The sequence below is a fragment of the Mandrillus leucophaeus genome, unplaced genomic scaffold (assembly GCF_000951045.1).
Source record: "Mandrillus leucophaeus isolate KB7577 unplaced genomic scaffold, Mleu.le_1.0 Scaffold367, whole genome shotgun sequence".
Lineage (NCBI taxonomy): Eukaryota > Metazoa > Chordata > Mammalia > Primates > Cercopithecidae > Mandrillus > Mandrillus leucophaeus.
Genome location: NW_012103887.1, coordinates 688,450 through 708,460, shown reverse-complemented (window position 1 = coordinate 708,460; position 20,011 = coordinate 688,450). Strand labels below are relative to the sequence as shown.

General features: G+C 39.2%; 1 protein-coding gene across 1 annotated transcript in view; it reads right to left on the bottom strand.

Annotated features, from left to right (window-relative positions):
- Positions 1-20,011, bottom strand: part of KMO (kynurenine 3-monooxygenase (kynurenine 3-hydroxylase)) — a 66,287-nt gene that overhangs the window by 28,309 nt on the left and 17,967 nt on the right. Inside the window, exons 3-10 of the mRNA XM_011990026.1 lie at positions 19,791-19,888; positions 18,522-18,611; positions 15,653-15,701; positions 9,357-9,444; positions 7,781-7,946; positions 4,983-5,054; positions 3,433-3,554; positions 1,397-1,544 (exon numbers count right to left, since the gene is read on the bottom strand). Coding sequence (XP_011845416.1) covers positions 1,397-1,544; positions 3,433-3,554; positions 4,983-5,054; positions 7,781-7,946; positions 9,357-9,444; positions 15,653-15,701; positions 18,522-18,611; positions 19,791-19,888 — 833 coding nt within the window. The remainder of the gene's footprint in view (positions 1-1,396; positions 1,545-3,432; positions 3,555-4,982; positions 5,055-7,780; positions 7,947-9,356; positions 9,445-15,652; positions 15,702-18,521; positions 18,612-19,790; positions 19,889-20,011) is intronic.

Genomic DNA, 20,011 nt, shown 5'->3' with positions numbered 1-20,011 from the left:
TATATAAGAAGCTCAAATAACTCAGTCAGAAAATAATGAAGAATCCAATTTAAAAATGGGCATAATATTTGAGTAGGCATTTCTCAAAAGAAGACATATAAATGGCCAGTGGGTATATGAAAAATTGCTAAACTTCACTAATTATCAGTGAAATGCAAATCAAATCTACAATGAAATATTATCTCACCTCAGTTATAATGGTTTTGATCTGAAAGACAAGTGACAACAAATGCTGGTGAAAATGTGGACAAATGAGAACTCTCATTTGGTGGGAATATAAATTAGTACAACCACTATGGAGAACAGCATGGAGGTTCCTCAACAAACTAAAGATAAAACTACCATATATGGCAGCAATCCCACTGCTGGGTAAATATCCAAAAAGAAAGAACATCAGTATGATAAAGAGATATCTGCACTCCCATGTTTATTGCAGCACTATTCACAATAGCAAAGATATGGAATCAACCTAAGTGTCCATCAATGAATGAACGGGTAAAGAAAATGTAGTACATATTCACAAGGGAATATTATTCAGCTATAAAAAAAAGAATGAAATACCATCATTTGCAACAACATGGATGGAACCGGAAGATGTTAGTGAAATAAACCAGGCACATAAAGAAAATTATCACATTATTTTTTACTCATATGAGGGAGCTAAAAACAATTAAACTAATGGAGATAGAATGATGCTCCCCAGAGACTGGGAATGGTAGTAGGGTGGAAGTATAAAGTGGAGATAGTTAATGGATACAAAAATAGTTAGATAGAATGAATAAGATCTAGTATTTGGCATCATAATAGGGTGAATGTGGTTAACAATAATTTATTGTATATTTCAAAATAACTAAAAGAGAGGAATTGGGGTGTTTCTAATACAAATAAATGACAAATGCTTGAGGTGGCAGATACCCCAATTACCCTGATATGGTCATACACATTGTAGCCTGAATCAAAATATTGCATATATCACATAAATATATAAAACTAGTATATATCCATAATAATTAAAAATTAAAAACATTAGAAGTAAAAATGCATACAGGAGATTCTCTGTAGGTTATATACAAAAACTATACCATTTTACACCAGGGACCTGAGCATCCATGGATTTTTGTATCCACAGGGGTCCTGGAGCTGATCCCTTGGTGATACCAACGGATGAGTGCATTATGCTTTCTGCTTTTTTCTACTGTGGATTACTGGATTGAGTAATCCAAATTCTGATTAGAGTTGGTGATCAATCTAGCTACACAGCTGGTATGATTGCTGAATTGATTGTGCTTTCAGGGATTATGTGGGGATAGTCTTAGACATGTTTTTTATTTAAGACTTGTTAGCTGAGACTGACCCAGAAATATTTCAGGGACTTACCTAGGGAAAAAGAACTTACCGCATTCATTCCTTGCCCAAAAAACGGCACTATAGCATGAGCTGCATCCCCCAGCAGTACACAGTGAGATTGAAAGTGAAAAGAAGAGCACTTTACAGATATCATGGGCTGGGCAGGCAACAGGAAGAAATCTTGCACCAGGAGTTTCCTTCAAAGGAAAATAATCCAAATGTAAAGACATCAAATCAGGTATTAAATCCTGCTAAATTCTTTCAGATTTACTAAATTAACTATCACGAAGTTTTGTTGAAAAATACACAAGAATGCCAACAAGAAAACAGAAAAGGGAAAAAATGAAGTCTTCCAGTCCTAAAATTCCATTATTCTAATTACCTTCTTGGTCTGCAAAAACGTTCATCACATTAAAAATAAGAGTTTGGCTGCATTTGAATAATTTAAATATTTCTGTATCATATGTTATTAAAACTTTATTATCATGCACATGGGCCATGAGATTTTCAAATACAGCAGTGTATTTTAGGTTTCCATAAAAAAATTGAGCAAATGCTGCTGTGCATTTGATTAGAAGACAATAAACCAAAATTGAAATTAATGTGAATCTTTATGTATTTGGAAATGGATAATAGTAATAAAACTAGCATTTGGGGGATGGGAATCATTTGGTGAAATGGTACCAATTTTAAGTTGGACAGGAAGAATAAGTTCAAGAGATCTATTGTACAACATGGTCCTTATAATGAAAAACAAACAAAAAACCTAGTATTTGTAAAGCATCTGTAGAAGTGTTGAGGAAGCTCTAAGTGGACAAATAGTACCTAGCCTCAAGAATCTTAAATCTGGCTGGAAAGGCAAAAAATAGCCATGAAACCAGTGTGAAAGTACATAAGGGCTAATGCTGGTGTGCAGAGATTTCTCCTCACAGTTGGAGAAGGAGGGATCCATAGAGACTAAATGAGTCTTCAGGAAAGAAAGTGACTAGCAATTTTTAAAAGACCCGGTATGGGCCAGCAGTGGGTTATTCCTTTTACATAATTAGCTCATTTAATTTTCACAAATGCCCTATGGTAGATACCCATTTTAAAGGTGAAACTCAGGGAAGTAAGGGGCGGAAGTTGTATTAAAATCTTGCTCTGCTATAGACTGAATGTTTATGCTCCCCTAACATTCATAGGTTGGAATCCTAACCTCCAATGTGATGGTATTTGGAGATGGGGCCTTTGGGTGGTGACTGGGTCCTGGGAGTGGCCCCCTATTAATGGGATTAGTGCTTTTATAAAAGGGACCCCAGAGCGATCCCATGCCCCCTCCAGTATGTGAAGACACAGCAAAAAGACTCATCTATGAACCACGAGGTGGGGCGTCACCAGACACCGAATCTGCTGGTGCCTTGATCTTACACTTCTCAGCCGTTAGAACTGTGAGCAATACATTTCTGTCATTTATAAGCCACCGAGTCTATGGTAGTTTTATTATGGCTCACTGAACTGACTAAGGCATACTCCCTGTAGCATTGCGCTGCCTTCATGAAGACATCATTGGAGGTGTCTAGATAGCCAACTTAATATGCACCAAGCCTTGTGTTGAATGATTTATAGACATGATCTCATTTAGTCCTTGTAACAACCCTTTGGGATAGGTTCTACTATTTATCAACCTTTTACCATGAGTGGAATATGGGAAAGCTTACGTGGCTAGTAGGTGTAGGATCCAAGACCTGAGGCTGCCAGATGTATCTGCTGGGCCAAAGATTTGTGTATCTACCAGTAGAAAAAAGTTCAGCCAGTTCCTGTGGCACATCAAGCCCTAAGGAGCCTGAGGAACCTGCATAAGATGCACAAAAGCCTCGGGACATTGGTGACTCATCTTTCCTGGAGGAACTGGCCACGGCATGGGTGTTTTTCAGAATTCCTGCTCACAGCACAATGTCCACTTAGACTTTTGCTCTAATATGGGTTTCTGTCCAGGTTACTGCATGATCCATCGTGTTTAACCCAAACTGAAATCAGGTGCATAACCTTTATTTGAATTTGGAATAATTCAAACAAGTGCAGCAAAAGGCACATCTTGCAACTTACTCTCCAATTAGAGGGATGGCATCCGGAAAGTATTTCTGGAAGAAATCTATCACATCATTACTGGTTAGAAGTTTATCAAACTCGTCAAAGGGCATGAACAGAGTACATGTGAATGATTTGCTCTGTGAGAAGAAGAGAAACAGAGTGAAAGGGGATAGAGGCCAAGTGATGCTGGCACTGTAGGTGGATCCCGAAATCACAGGACTTCTTGCTGTGACCAGGGAGCTTTTGGAAGGAATGTCCAAGCAGACAGGAAAGGCACTGTCACTTTGTTCCACTGCTCCCAAAGAAAAGCTCTGCCAAGTCCCAGGGGTGTTCTCCAGCTTCTTTGATTATTAGGACAATTTCTATATTGTAAACTCTCCATTTTCACACAGCAAATACTACACTCTTTTTTTTTTTTTTTGAGATAGAGTCTTGTTCTGTCGCCCAGGCTGGAGTACAGTGGGGTGATCTCAGCTCACTGCAAGCTCCGCCTTCCGGGTTTAGGTGATTCTCCTGACTCAGCCTCCAAGTAACTGGGATTACAGGCACGCACCCTGCTAATTTTTTGTATTTTTAGTAGAGACGGTGTTTCTCCATGTTGGCAGGTTGGTCTGGAACTCCTGACCTCAGGTGATCCACCCACCTCGGCCTCCCAAAGTGCTGGGATTACAGGCATGAGCCACCACGCCCAACCTACATTCTTTAAATAACTAATAGGTTGGTTAGATTTAACATCTCTTTTTCTTCCCTTTAAGATAGTATTACTAGGCCCTGGACCCCAGGACAGATACCAACAGAAAGAAAAAGACCCCAACCTGGGAAACAGCGATATCTACCTAGGAAAGAAGTCTCTAGGGTCTAATGAAAGAAAAGCCATGCTCTCTTTTTTTTTTTTTTTTGAAACAGGGTCTTGCTTTGCTTTCCAGGCTGGAGTGCAATGGGATGATCACGGCTTACTGCAGCCTCCACCTTTGGGGCTCAAGCAGTGCTCCCACCTCAGCCTCCTGAGTACTTGGGGATGTGCATTTCACCATGCCTGGCAATTTTTTTTTTTTTTTTTTTTTTTGATAGAGGCAAGGTCTTGCTATGTTGGCCACACCAGTCTCGAACTCCCGAGCTCAAGCAATCCTCCCGCTTTGGCCTCCCAGACTGCCGGGAACACAGGTGTGAGCCGCTGAGCCCAGCCCCATGCTCTCTTTTGATAATGCATATTCCAATGTACTACAGACCTTAAAGGCTGAATCGCTTCCTAATAGACAACCTAATCTCTTTGGCTTTTCTGGGAGGGCCATTTCTTCCTAAATTGTCTTTAGTGGAGATGACAGGCACCACCACACATAAACTCTCGTTACCCATTCATTTAAGTTAAATCTCCTTTCCAAAGTAAATAACTGGAAATCCTTCAGATTTTTCCTCAGTCATCCCAAAGTTTCAAAGCTATAATCACTAAATAGATTAAACAATGAAGACATCAATTAGGTATATACATTCTAAGTACAAACGTAAGTAATAAACAACATTAATTACAGATGCAAAATTACAGTTGATAAAAAATTCTATACTACCATGTTAGGAAGTGCAATCATCATAAAGGTATTTCTAGGCCAAATATGCAGATAATTAGGTTCCATGGCATACTGCAGAAAAAAGAATATATGATTGATTAGTGCAATTATATAGCAAACCTATAAAACGGACTCAGCTTTATAATAGTTTCCACAGTAATTAAAACCAGTACCATATATACGATGATATGCACATCTACTGCTACATAAAATAGAAGTTGTCTTAGAAAACACTTTGTATTCTGTCTTTATAAACTCAACCTTAGATAGGTTTTTTTGACACCAGGTATAATTCAAAATTTTGGAATACATGCGTGTGTGTGTGTGTATGTAAGGAAAAAGACAGAGAGAGAGGGAACATCTTATGTTCTCAAATCTTGAATCACACCTGGTATAATTATACCTGGTATATAAGTACACATACATGCACATATCTAGATGTGTACATGTGTGTATATGCACACATGTATAATGTATGCACACACATTATGTATATATTTATATAATTTTTTTTCACTTTATCTTTTGCCTTATTTCAGAACTTATCTATACTGGACAGAAAAGTCTTACATTTAAATTTCATGAGCCAAACCAAAATTTTAGAAACAAGCTTCTTATCGTTTGTTTCCTATAACATAAATAATAGAGAAGAGTCTTATCTCTTTAGTAAGTCCTCTGTAATTACTATTAATACAATAACAGCCTGAATAAGTATTAATTGCTTGGGTAGATCAATTGACCCAAAGACCCAAGTGACCCAAATTTTTGAAGGTTCCCAGGGGTATTATATACATGGAAATATGCAAACAATTTTCCAATTATTTCAAATTTGTATTATTTTTCTACAGATGTTTCGAGAGCACCTTCCATGTATATGTTACATAGTAAGAATACCATAAAAACAGCATAGGCTTGCAGCAAACATTTTTACACTGTATCATAGTTATTTGTGTCTTAGCTGAAGGGACTGTGCCTTTCTTGCTTTTTTAGCCTCGGACTCCCAAAGAAAGCCCAACACAGACACAGAAATGAATACGTACATAACTCTTGACCTTACAGTGCAGTCGAATAGGCAACAGGAATACATATGAAAAGCAATTACTTCTTTTTAACAGTAATACTAGTGGTAGAAAGCCATTTACCCAATCTCTTGCCCCCACTCCAACCATAGTGCAAGTGCCTATTTCATGCATTACATTAAGAACAAAAGAAAAAAAAAGACACACAGAAAAATAGAGAGTCTCATAAGATTGTTTTTGGGCCATGGCAAAATGTTCCCATGTCTGAGTCACATTGCTATGCCTAAACAATGTTCTTAAAAGAGTGGAGACATTTTTTAAAACCATCAATTATTACTATTTATTATGTATACCTAGAAAATAAAGGGCTTACTTAAATCTAGCAAGCACAGTTCTTAAGTGTGGAACAATTTTTCAGCAGAATTTTGTTATCCTATAATCCAGAGTTACAGATTCTAGGCCATGAGAACAGAAGCTATCTGAAAACCAGTACAAAAAGCACTAAAAAATTAGCGAATGCATTTTGACCATGAGGATGAAATAGAAAGGTAAGGAAATGTGAAAATATGGATTTTACTGGCAGATATTTAGTATTTAACAACACTATCCCATATCGACTAGCTATTTTACAGTTGTCTGGATTTCCGAGGATAGATGAAATCAGCATCTTAAAAATGTATGCTTTATATGCAAATCAAGTATTTAATGTTGTTTGCATATCCATACTTATAAGCCAATATCCTTACTGTTTCTGTTAGCATTTTTTTCCTTAACAAGTTCCTATACTTACTTGCTTATGACAACATCAAAAATTACATACCACTTATTTGCCTGTGGTCACATACGGTTTAACCAGGAAATGAGAAAAACACAATAGAAATCACTTTGCAACCATTTTCTAGTCATTTTATTTAATAACTATTATTTGATTTAATCATGGTTATAAGAACCCTGGATTGTCAGTATACTGAAGGATTCATCATCAACCTGTTTTTTCTCCCAAGAGAACATAGACAAATGATATTATTCAAATCCTTTATGTGTTTCCAGTAGGAGGGTTGTAACTTCTCCCTTCCCTTCTCCTCCCTTCCCTTCCTTTCCCTTCCTTTCCCTTCCTTTCCCTTCCTTTCCCTTCCCTTCCCTTCCCTTCCCTTTCCGTCCCTTCCCTTCCCTTTCCGTCCCTTCCCTTCCCTTTTCCTTCCTTCCCTCCCCTTTTCCTTCCTTCCCTCCCTCCCTCCCTCCTTCCTTCCTTCCTTCCTTCCTTCCTTCCTTGAAGACAGGATTGGGCTATGTTGCTCAGGATAGAGTGCAGTGACATGATCTCAGCTCACTGTAGCCTTGACCTCCTAGGCTCAAGCAATCCTTCCATCTCAGCCTCACAAGTAGCTGGGACCACAGGGTGTGCCACCATCCCTGGCTGATTTTTGTATTTTTTACCAAGACAGGGTCTCCCTATGCTGCCCAGGCTGGTGTTGATCTCTTGGGTTCAAGCCATCCTCCTACCTTGGCCTCCCAAATTGCCAGGATTACAGGCCTGAGCCACTATGCCCAGCCTTCTCCTTTCTTTTTCACTCAAGAAAGCATATCAAAAAAGAAAGGACTGAGAATTATATTATTAAAAAGATACCTATGCATCCAATTTATTATTAATTACAAAGTTCTTGTGATAGGCCTCAAAATGGATCAAGACATGTTGCTGAGAACGACTGCAATAGAATATGCATTTGCACTCATGGTGCAAGGGTTGTGGGAAGGCGTTGAGAAAGGGCAAGGACTTACATCTCCGTTCTTAGGTGGAATAGTCAACTCCATGTACCCATGAGGAATGTACTGCTGACTGTAATCAAAGCGAGGTTTCTTCATCAGGTGAGATCTGACAGTTGAATAGGCTCCATCACATCCTACAATAAGGTCACAAGTGACATCTTTGGGAACTTTGTCAGATCTGAAAAACAGAACAAAACATCCAAAAGAAAAATATGTCTAGTGGTGAAAATGATGATGTACCTCGGGGTATGAGAAGTAGTGGCTCCACAGATAACTTACAAAGCTCACTTTTACATGTTTGATTTGGAGCTTTGAGTTAATAGATGTAACATTTAGATGAAAACACTTGTCCCAGTCATACATTTGCTTATGAGAATAGCACAACACCCTGCTGATTAATAAAGACATGGTAGGCCACAGAAGTGTGACAGGATTTGAGATTTTTGCATGAAGAAGGAGAATCTTGAAAACAGGGCAAGTGTTCCAAGTGTACAAATGAACGTATGTACAACCACAAGGATGTGACCAGGATTTTCTAACAATACATTTGGCTTGAGCAGAGGTATTAGAAGAAAAGCTTAAGAAAAGAATACAAGGTAGGGAGAGAAAGGAAGAGGAAAAGAAGAGAATCTTGAATGTTAAGATAAAAGATTTCAAAACATTATTCTGGCAAAAGGGAAACTGAACTTTTCCATTAGGGGAATGATGTATGAAGAGTTGCAATTTAAGAAAACTTCCTTGGCAGTTTGAAGTGAAGGCAGAATGGCAAAGGGAGCAGAAAACAGGGATGAGGTGATGGAAACATATTATGTGCAGGGATGACAGCCAGAAGTACTGTCCTGCAACTAGAAGGAGGAAGACAGACTCTAAGCTGGTAGAAAGTAGGAGATACTGAGGAGTGTTCTAGATTTAATGGGAGAGGACAGGGGGAAGAACACATCATGAATGATTCTAATTATTCGGGCATTAGTTCTGGGGAAGTCAGGAATGGGATGTGATCTGGGAGAAGCAGGTGATCAAGGTTTTAGATGTGTTTGAGATAATGGCAAGATGTTCCAGCAAGGATGTGTGATGGGAAATTAACATAAATTGATTAGAGCTTCTATAAGGATTTAGAATGAAGAAAGAGGCTTGGACTGGAAATATTCATCTTAGAGATGTGGTTGTTAAACCCATGCATGTGGATCCATAGCATATCGCAAGAGTGGGATATGAGGCTTGGAACCTTAGAGGAAATAGAATTGTCCGAGGAAAGGCAGAGAAATAGCACCTGGAAAGAGAACAGGACAGCAGTGGAGGGTCACGTATTTGTGAGAGAGGAGAGAGTTTGAAGCACATTAGAGTCACCAGTGTGGAATACAGTTCAGTAGGAAGGTGAGCGAGTATGAGAATTAAGAATTATTGGCATTGGTGTTCAGATGGATCAGGACCTATTTTCAATCTAAAATTCCTTGAATCTAGAAACTATTTGGATGATCCTTTCAATAATCTTTTAACCCTTTCAAAAGAGCCAAAGAACAAAGTTTATGGATACAATTCTGCACTCCCAGCTTTCAGCTCTGAAGTCCAAAACCTGACCCATAGTTACCCAAGCACTGTGATCATTCCTTCCTCTGGATTACATTTCAACAGCTTGTGGTTAAAGTGCATTTTCACACTGGGGTATTTCTCAGCAGCTGAGGAAATGGAGAAAGAGGCAAACAGAATGAAATTTCAATTCTTACTTCACTTAATGAAATTGAAATATTAATTGTTTTCTGGGAACAGTATGGTAGAGATTTTTATTCATAACAATGTTAAAATAAGTTCACTTAAATGGAATTTGACAACTGTTTGGTAACTATTTCAGTATAATTTGCTAGTAAAACAGATGAATAAAAATCAATTATTCTCATCTCAAAAAGGAAACATCCAACTGATTCCACTGTGCAAACTCTTGCATTGCTGTAATTATTAGCACCCTGGAAAAGAAGCAAGCATCTCATATTTCAGACATCGCCTCTAATCTAAGGCTTTGCTGTGATTGGAAATATTCAGCCAAACTCCTTTCCTCATATTATGCATGCCTCTATATCTCTTTTTAGCTAGTTTTCCGGAATTCCGATTGAAGTTGTCACAAATAGAGATTGTTGACTTTAAATCTCTTTGAAATCAAACACTGGAATAGTTAGGGGGAAAATGAGTAAAAAGCTTTGAAACCTCTCAATAAACTGAAACAAATTATTTTCATAATTTTCTGTTTTGCCTGCTAGCACTCTAGAGAATTGAGTGAATTTCAGTTTATGAACTATTAATTATGTCCTTGTTACAACAGGAAAATATGATTTTGTCCCTATTAATGCTCATGTATTCATCTATAAATATAGCCTATTTACTGTTCTTAAAGGCACAAATCAGAATACAAGTGTCAGAGCTGGACTAGACCTCAGAGATGATTTAGTTCAAAATCCTTCATCTTAAAAAGGGAGTAACCAAGATTCTGGAAGTAAAGGTCAAATGTTTGAGGTCACACAAAGTGAAAAAATTAAGGACCAAGCTCATCAAGCTGTATACATTAATTACGTACAGTTTTCTGTATGTCAAAAAAGTATATAAAAAGAATGTTGAATTTGAAAAAAAATGGGGAAAATAAGGCAGGAGTTCTATTCCTGCCTGTACTTATCTCCCCTCTTCATCTCAATCTTGTCTTATTTTACTCTGTTTTGTTTCAGTTTGATTTGGGGGTTGAAGATTTTAACTTTCTTGCAAAACCTGACAGACCCTAAACCAAAGAAATTCATCTATGTATAAGAAGTAGTTTGGCAAATAACTTTGAAGTAATCAGAGTTGACCTGATATGCCAAGGATATATTTCAGAAACATAACATGTGTTGGTGACATAAACTTTTAACAAAATTATGTTTATGTTTTACATAAGTGTATAGTATTACATCCTAAATAATTTTTTATAGAACGTTGGTTCTGGGATATACTCCCTCAAAAAAACTGTTCTGTTGTCAAAGACAGAAGAGTAATGCCGAATACTCTGTCTTGGGCTGTGCTGTCCTAGTGTCCAGCCACGTATAGCATTTGAGTGCTTGGAATGTGGCTATCCTAAATTGAGATGTGTTGCCTGCATTACATTTTGGCAAATTAGAACAAAAAGCATATATAAAAAGAATGACAGTGAATAACTTTCTGATATTGATTACATATTGAAATGATAATATTTTGGATATATTAGGTTAAAATATATATATATTTTTTTTTTTGAGACAGATTTTCACTCCTGTTGCCCAGGTTGGAGTGCAATGGCGCAATCTCAGCTCACTGCACCCTCCACCTCCCAGATTCCAGAGATTCTCCTGAGTAGCTGGGATTACAGGTGCCCACCAACACACCCAGCTAATTTTTATATTTTTAGTAGAGGTGGGATTTCACCATGTTGACCAGGCTGGTCTCAAACTCCTGGCCTCAGGTGATCCACCCACCTCAGCCTTCCAAAGTGCTGGGATTACAGGTGTGAGCCACTGTGCCCGGCCTAGGTTAAAGTATCTTATTAAAAATAACACCACCTTCTTCCTTTTTTTTTTTTTTTTTAAACACGGTTAGTATAAATTTGAAAAGTACACACGTGCCTGGTATTTGTGGCCACACGTTGGACTGTGCTGCTCTGGAAGATCTGCAATGCAGACCAAGAATATAATAAAAGCCCTGAGAAGTACTATAAGAAAAAAGGCTGAACACTTGTTTGATGCAGGATTTGTCAAACTTGTTAGGCCACACATCCTTTGTCTGTTTGCTTTGGCTTAACAATTATTAACATCTCACAGAACAGCGGATGAACCATGAAACAATCCCGCATGAAATGCCAGTGTAGGGAAATCATGGAAAGACAATGTTGTCAGAGGCGAGCTTGTGCAGTTAGGGAGAAGTAAGCATTTATAATTGATTAAATATGTGGAATGAAAACCTCCCACATTTGATGCCCTGTAAACAAAGAACAAACTTTATATGCCCAACAAAGAGTGAAGAGATTCAGCATTCATTTTATTGATGTATTTATGGCATTTATGAAATTGTGTGCCATGCAGCACATTCCTAATGAAAAACAATTTGGGGAACTTCTGATGTGTACACTAAGATTGTACCTTTCCCATGTTTTAAGTTCCTTAGTATTAACAGATGTTTTATATATAATATCGGAGGCAGAAGTCATAATAGTTAAAAGCATGGACTTTGGGATAAACAGACTCAAATTTAAATCCAGATTCTACCACTTATTAACAGTGTGATCCAAGCTCTCTAAGCCTCCATTTCACCATCTGTGAAACTGAAATAAAAGTAATTTCCCCCTCATAGAGTTGTTGGAAGGGTTATGCAAATCTATGCATGTAAAACACTTAACATAGAGCTTGGTGCTTCAGTGGATGTTTGCTGTTATTTTTATCCTGATAAATTGAGAGGATTTTAGAAAGACGGTGTCATAGGTCTGCTATACTGCTTTTTGTAACAGCTGTTTTGTGGGTTTTTCTTGTTGTTGTTTTGTTTCGATTTTTTTGAGTTGACGACTTGCTCTGTGGCCCAGGGCTGGAATGCAGTGGTGCAATTATACTCCTGGGCTCAAGCCATCATCCCTCCTCAACCTACCAAGGTGCTGGGATTACAGATGTGAGCCACTGCACCTGGCTGGTTCATTTGCTTTCTTGATATCAACTTGAATATACCTAGCAAACTGCCTCCACTCCACCCATCTACCCATCCAAAAGGCAGTCTGACAAATATAACTAAAGAAATACAATTAATAATAATACTAAACCCTCTCTGGTGATCTGGTGAATCAACTAAAGTGAAATTTCTCATAGCCCTCCCCTCCCAGTTTAATCCCATTAGATTCAGTTACATTCAGTAGATGTATTGAGGGGATTGTGGAGAAACAAAGATAAATCATGTACAGCCTCTATTTAAAAATCAGAGTCTACTGGGCTCCATCACGAGGGACTAGTTTAAAAGACAGTAGAAATATTAAGTGGCATGCTTTGCTGGGAATAAATCTGTTTAATACAAATGCTGAGGGGAGGAAAAGCAACTACAATGTAGGCTTAAACTTAGTAAGGGATACATGGGGTGTGATTGGATTGACTATGCAAGCTACAGATTTAATTTTTAATCCAGTGGCTTTTCCATGAATAGGTAGGCCTTTTTTAGTTACACAAATTTAAAACTTCAGGGTTATATTTTACACCTTTCTCTTTCTCAACTTTCTATATCCCCTATCTATCGATTTATTCTGTTACAAATATCATGAATCTACACCCTACTTTCCAACCACATTACTATAGCTTTATTCTTGGGCCCTTTTGTGCCCAGGGATTATGGAAACCCCTTGAAGATTGCAACCCCTTCTCAGTCTTCACACTACGGCTTTTCATCTCTCTAACAGGCAAATCTTTATTATTATTGTCATTATTATTATTATTATTATTTTATTATTGAGACTGAGTCTCCCTCTATCACCCAGGCTGGAGTGCAATGGCATGATCTCGGCTTGCTGCAACCTCTGCCTTCTGGGTTCAAGCAATTCTCCTGCCTCAGCCTCCAGCGTAGCTGGGATTACAGGCATGTGCCACCACATTCAGCTAATTTTTTTTTTTAATTTTTGTATTTTTAATAGAGAAAGAGTTTCACCATATTGGCCAGACTGGTCTCGAACTCCTGACCTTGTGATCCACCTGCCTCAGCCTCCCAAAGTGCTAGCATTACAGGCATGAGGCACCGCGCCTGGCCCAAAAGGCAAATCTAATTGTGTCACTTTGCGAATTGTTTGAGTTTATCTATCATTCCATTAGCGTGTGAGTTCTTCATCAGCGTGAACACTCATTCACTTGGTGCCTAGGAGACCATGGGGATTCAGTACATGTTAAACAAATGATTTCAGTTCAGAGAATAGTCAGTGAAGTGGGTGCTAGCACCTGTAATCCCAGCTACTCTGGAGTCTGAGGTGGGAGAATCACTTGAGTCAGGAGTTCAAGACCAACCTGGACAACATAGAAAGACTCTACCTTTAAAACAAATTTAAAAATTAGTCGTATGTGGTAGCATGTGCTGTAGTCCCAGCTTCTCGGGTGGCCAAGGTGGGAAGATAGCTTGAGCACAGGAGTTCAAAGTTGCAGTGAGCCATGATTGCACCACTGCACACCACTCTGGGTGACAGCAAGACCTCATCTCTAAAAACTTTAGGCAATTGTTATTTTCAAGAAGGACTTCGTTTATTTATTTCTTTTTTTGAGACAGGGTCTCCCTCTGTTGCCCAGGGTGGAGTGCAGTGGTGCAATCGCATCACTCACATCTCACTGTAGCCTCGACCTCCCTGGCTCAAGTGATCCTTCCACCTCAGGCTCTTGAGTAGCTGGGACTATAGGTACACGCTTCCACACCCAGCTAATTTTTCATTCTTTGTAGAGATAGGGTCTCTCCATGTTGCCCAGGCTGGTCTCAAATTCCTGGGCTCAAGCGATCCTGGCCTCACCCTCTCAGAGTGCTGGGATTACAGGCATGAGCTATCATACCTAACTTCAAGAAGGACTTTGTAATGTACATAGTCTTGCTCTTCATAACCCATGGAAAGGAGCAGCAAACAAATCCAGTAAATCATATGACAAGATTAGTGTCATGTGCTTTACTCAAAATGACAACTGGTAAATGAAAGCATTAGACTTACCAGTCAATAGATCCTTGTTTAGATTTTCTCTGCTTACAGAAAGGATATACTGCAAGAAAAGTAGGGTAGATACTGTTTGTTTCTGGTGAATGGACAAATATAATTCTAAGTTATTCACTCAGCAATAAAACATATTTATTATTTAGCAGAGGGTTGCAAGCTTAATTTTGTAACCATTTCGCTAAATGACCTTTGTTTTTTTTGTTTAAAAAAGAACGCTTTAGCCAAACACATATAATACAATATCCAAGTTTACACTTAGGCTTTTTCAAAGTTTAATACTTTAAAAATCAAATCCTTCTCTTGTAGCTAAAATATAATTTTCATCAAGAGAGTTCTATATCAAAAACAAATCATAAATGTAATATTTTCAGCTTAGGTCTCCAAATTTAGCTCTTAGAAAAACTTCAGTCATGACAGTATCACTAGAATCAAAGTGTTATTTCCTGAAGAGACAACTTTGAAGGCTTTCATTTCAATGTAAAAGGGTGTGTGTGTGTGTATGTTGGTTGTGGTAGGGATGAAGGTTGATAGGAATAGGACCAGTCCTTGCATGGAACATGTGTTGGTTGTTTCTAACTTTATAGGACAATTCAGCAAAGCTGACCCTCCCCTGAGGCAAGGTAGGCACAGTGCCTATGGGCCTACAATACATTTTTTTTTTGAAACAGAGTCTTGCACTGTTGCCCACGTTGGAGTGCAATGGCGAGATCTTAGCTCACTGCAACCTCCACCTTCCGGGTTCAAGCGATTCTCCTGCCTCAGCTTCCCAAGTAGCTGGGATTACAGGTGCCCACCACCATGCCCGGCTAATTTTTAAATTTTTTATGTAGATACAGGGTCTTGCCATGTTGCCCAGGCTGGTTTTGAACTCCTGGGCTCAAACAATCCATCTACCTTGGCCTCCATTTTTCATTCCTTGTAGAGATAGGGTCTCTCCATGTTGCCCAGGCTGGTCTCAAATTCCTGGGCTCAAGCGATCCTGGCCTCACCCTCTCAGAGTGCTGGGATTACAGGCATGAGCTATCATACCTAACTTCAAGAAGGACTTTGTAATGTACATAGTCTTGCTCTTCATAACCCATGGAAAGGAGCAGCAAACAAATCCAGTAAATCATATGACAAGATTAGTGTCATGTGCTTTACTCAAAATGACAACTGGTAAATGAAAGCATTAGACTTACCAGTCAATAGATCCTTGTTTAGATTTTCTCTGCTTACAGAAAGGATATACTGCAAGAAAAGTAGGGTAGATACTGTTTGTTTCTGGTGAATGGACAAATATAATTCTAAGTTATTCACTCAGCAATAAAACATATTTATTATTTAGCAGAGGGTTGCAAGCTTAATTTTGTAACCATTTCGCTAAATGACCTTTGTTTTTTTTGTTTAAAAAAGAACGCTTTAGCCAAACACATATAATACAATATCCAAGTTTACACTTAGGCTTTTTCAAAGTTTAATACTTTAAAAATCAAATCCTTCTCTTGTAGCTAAAATATAATTTTCATCAAGAGAGTTCTATATCAAAAACAAATCATAAATGTAATATTTTCAGCTTAGGTCTCCAAATTTAGCTCTTAGAAAAACTTCAGTCATGACAGTATCACTAGAATCAAAGTGTTATTTCCTGAAGAGACAACTTTGAAGGCTTTCATTTCAATGTAAAAGGGTGTGTGTGTGTGTATGTTGGTTGTGGTAGGGATGAAGGTTGATAGGAATAGGACCAGTCCTTGCATGGAACATGTGTTGGTTGTTTCTAACTTTATAGGACAATTCAGCAAAGCTGACCCTCCCCTGAGGCAAGGTAGGCACAGTGCCTATGGGCCTACAATACATTTTTTTTTTGAAACAGAGTCTTGCGCTGTTGCCCACGTTGGAGTGCAATGGCGAGATCTTAGCTCACTGCAACCTCCACCTTCCGGGTTCAAGCGATTCTCCTGCCTCAGCTTCCCAAGTAGCTGGGATTACAGGTGCCCACCACCATGCCCGGCTAATTTTTAAATTTTTTATGTAGATACAGGGTCTTGCCATGTTGCCCAGGCTGGTTTTGAACTCCTGGGCTCAAACAATCCCATCTACCTTGGCCTCCCAAAGTTCTGGGATTACAGGTGTCAGCCACCGTGCTTGGCCCAAATTATGAATATTAATTTACATGGGGAAGATATTTTCTTTCCACCTCAGTCAACTGGGAACTGATAGACTTGTCAGCCCTGCAGGAACACCAGAGTGTCCCTTTCTTTCTTTCTTTTTTCTTTTTTTTGTTGAAACAGAGTCTCGCTCTGTCGCCCAGGCTGGAGTGAGTGGCGCCATCTTGGCTCACTGCAAGCTCCGCCTCCCGGGTTCCCGCCATTCTCCTGCCTCAGCCTCCCGAGTAGCTGGGACTACAGGCGCCGCCACCGCGCCCGGCTAGTTTTTTGTATTTTTAGTAGAGATGGGGTTTCACCATATTGGCCAGATGGTCTCGATCTTCCGACCTTATGATCTGCCCGCCTCGGCCTCCCAAAGTGCCGGGATTACAGGCTTGAGCCACGGCGCCTGGCCACGCCTATAATCCTAACACTTTGCGAGGCCAAGAGAAGGTGGGCTCCCCGGGGATGTGAAGAAATCCCAGAGTCATGGGAATGGCGTTGTGCTCCCACAGGCTGTGGAACTGACCAGGTAAAGCAATTTTATGCAGTTCTTAAAGGGCAAGGAGGCCGCCATATTTGACTGAGATATAAAAGTGACGATAAAGAAAAACTGAAGTATGTGGGGCCCCTGTAAATTTTGCATAAACTCAATTCTTAAGAATTGAGAAGTAGCAGGAATGATGCGGGAGGGGCCGTTTCCTCCTTGTAATGCATTGAAGGCCGCAAAATGGGAACTCACACCAACACGTTCACTCTCTTGGGGAATGTATGCACGCTGTCTCTCTCGCACACACACACACACACACACACGCACGCACAGACACGGTGGTGGGGATGATGGTGTCAGGTCCAAGTCCCTCTCCTCATTTAGCTTTTCTGATACCTGAACCGTATCTTATCTATGGATACATTACCGGTTCAGTCTCTGAAGCGGGGACTGCTATGGTGACTTGGCCTTCCTCCGGACGTTCCTTGTTAATACAAGTGAACAGTGAGAGGATTGCGTTGATTTCACTCTCAACTCAGTGAAACAAATAAACACCCGGAAACTGGTTAGAATTGTAGAACTTCCGCCTCCACCCCAGTCCTAATGAGTCAGACTCTGCATTTTAACAGGGTCCCAGGTGAGTTTGAGAAGCACAGGTCTACTTTCAATGAGAGCTCTGCTGAGGGTCAGAGACTTAGAAGAATATGAATCTCACTCAGACTCTGCACTTCATAAAAGGAGGCATAGCTGGATAAAAATAAAGCAAGTTGGAGTTTTTCTCTTGTCGATGGATGTTTGGTGCATTCATTATCTCTCAAGAACAGAATCAGAAGGTCTAATTAGATGAAATACAGATTTCCCCCTGTTCTGTGTGTTACTGTGTGAAAGATAAGGAAAGCACACAGCAGGATATTAAGTCTGCTTTCATAAACTCTCCATCTTCATCCGGCCTCTGTTGTTTCAGAAATCGTGTAGTACCGAAAGCATTTCTGGATCATTCTATATATTCTATTATAAGCCCAATTTTGAGCAAGAGGGTGAGTTAGGGAAGGGCAACAACATCATGAAAGCTTCTAGATTGTTCTTGTACATTATGTTTGACGACAAATAAGATAGTCATCTTCTCCATCTAATTGAAAAGGAGAAAAGAGGGAAAGGGTGTCCCAGGTAGCAGGGCAGCACAAAGGCAAGAAACGGCACAATAAGAACGGTAACAGCTAATTCTTTTTGAATGTTTATTCTGATCTGGGGCTTGTTTTGAGCATCTCCTCTGAATAAACTTGCTAACTAGTATTGTATTCCTGGGGTCTAGACTAAGCCAAGCAATGTAAGAGATAGGACTGGAGAGAGAGGGGCCATCAAGCAAGAGGCAAGTTCCAGACGTTGACTTCCTTATAATCAGTGCACGAACAATGATCTCTGGGGTAAACCTACCTGAGACTTTGTCCCATAGGGAACTGCAGACTTTTTTCCTGAAAGAGAGTGGATCATTCTTGCTCTCATGGGAATACCTTGGGATACAATCTGAAATGAAACCAGAAATATTGAGTTCACTGACAGTAACATGGTATTATGCGAGAAAGATAGAAATTGATTTTTAAATGTAATTTCAAGTATTCTCCAAGACATTTTAAAAATTGTGAAAGGCCATAGAAGCCCAACGTGGTAGAAACTCCTTCAATGAAAATGGTGATCATGAAGCTTTTAGTTTTTTTTTTAATCTTAGATCTTAGAACTGGCTTAAAATTTATCTAATCTAAATCAAATATCACAGACTGAGGAAAGTGATTTGTTGTTACAGAGGTTAAGTGATTTTCCCATCATGACAAAAAGGGAGATTATAAGGAGTAAAACCCAGGGCTCCTAACATTCAATGCAAAGTGTTTTCTTACACATGGCTGCTGCTATCTGGGAGAAAATAATAGGAATGCAAATAACACTCATATTTACTTGTATTATCAGCTCAAAGACACATTGTCACTGAAAGTAGTATCAAGAAAAATGCATATATCACATCTGTTTATATTACCAAGCTACACGTAGACAGTGAAAAGGTCTACAACATTAAGCTCATATGATGAAAATCTGCTATAGGCCCACCATTCTTTATCCAAACCCATGGGGCTTCATGGTTTCAGAATTCAGAATTTTTCAATTTTAAAAAGTAGTGTAGTACCCATATGCTGATATCACATAAACCCATCCCATAATCAAATACAAAATTTCTGTAGCAAAACATATTTATGCTAAATGAGATTTTTAAAAGACTACAAAGAGTCTCATGTCAGGTCAGGTTTTGCCACTTAATGAGTGATGAGAAGCTTTCTGTTTTCAGAGTTTTTTGGAGTGTAAAATTGTGGATAAGAGATTATGGGCCTGTGCAATTGGGAAAAAAAAGGAATTTGGCTCCTCTTATCCTGGATGCCATCTTGACTCTCACTTTCTACAGGCATTGATGCACCATCCTGTTGAGAACCCAGTATCGGAAGCAATCATCCGGTTGCAGGGGCCCCCTCGGGTGCCTCAAGTGTCCAATGTTCACCCTCTTGCCAAATTTCAAATATTAAAAGCTTTAGTAGAATGAGTTTTCATGCAGAGATTCTTGGTATTAAATGGTACTTTTTAAGCCAGGATGAAATCAAATCCACGCAATTGTTGAAAAATACCAGGTATTATCTTCTATAAGAAAGATACATTAAGTACCTGATCTTCCAGGCCAACAGCTTTCAAGGCTTGTCGTCCTCTATGAGAAAGGGCTAAGTTAATGCTTCTTCCACGTGTGAAGTCAGCCACTCGAGGATCTGAGACATTGGAAGCAGACTCCATGTTATACACTCTTTATATCCTAGTCCAGGATAAGCAAAATTACCGCACCTGAGCAATTGGTTCATTCAGAACCAAATTAAAGACTTTCTTAATTCTTC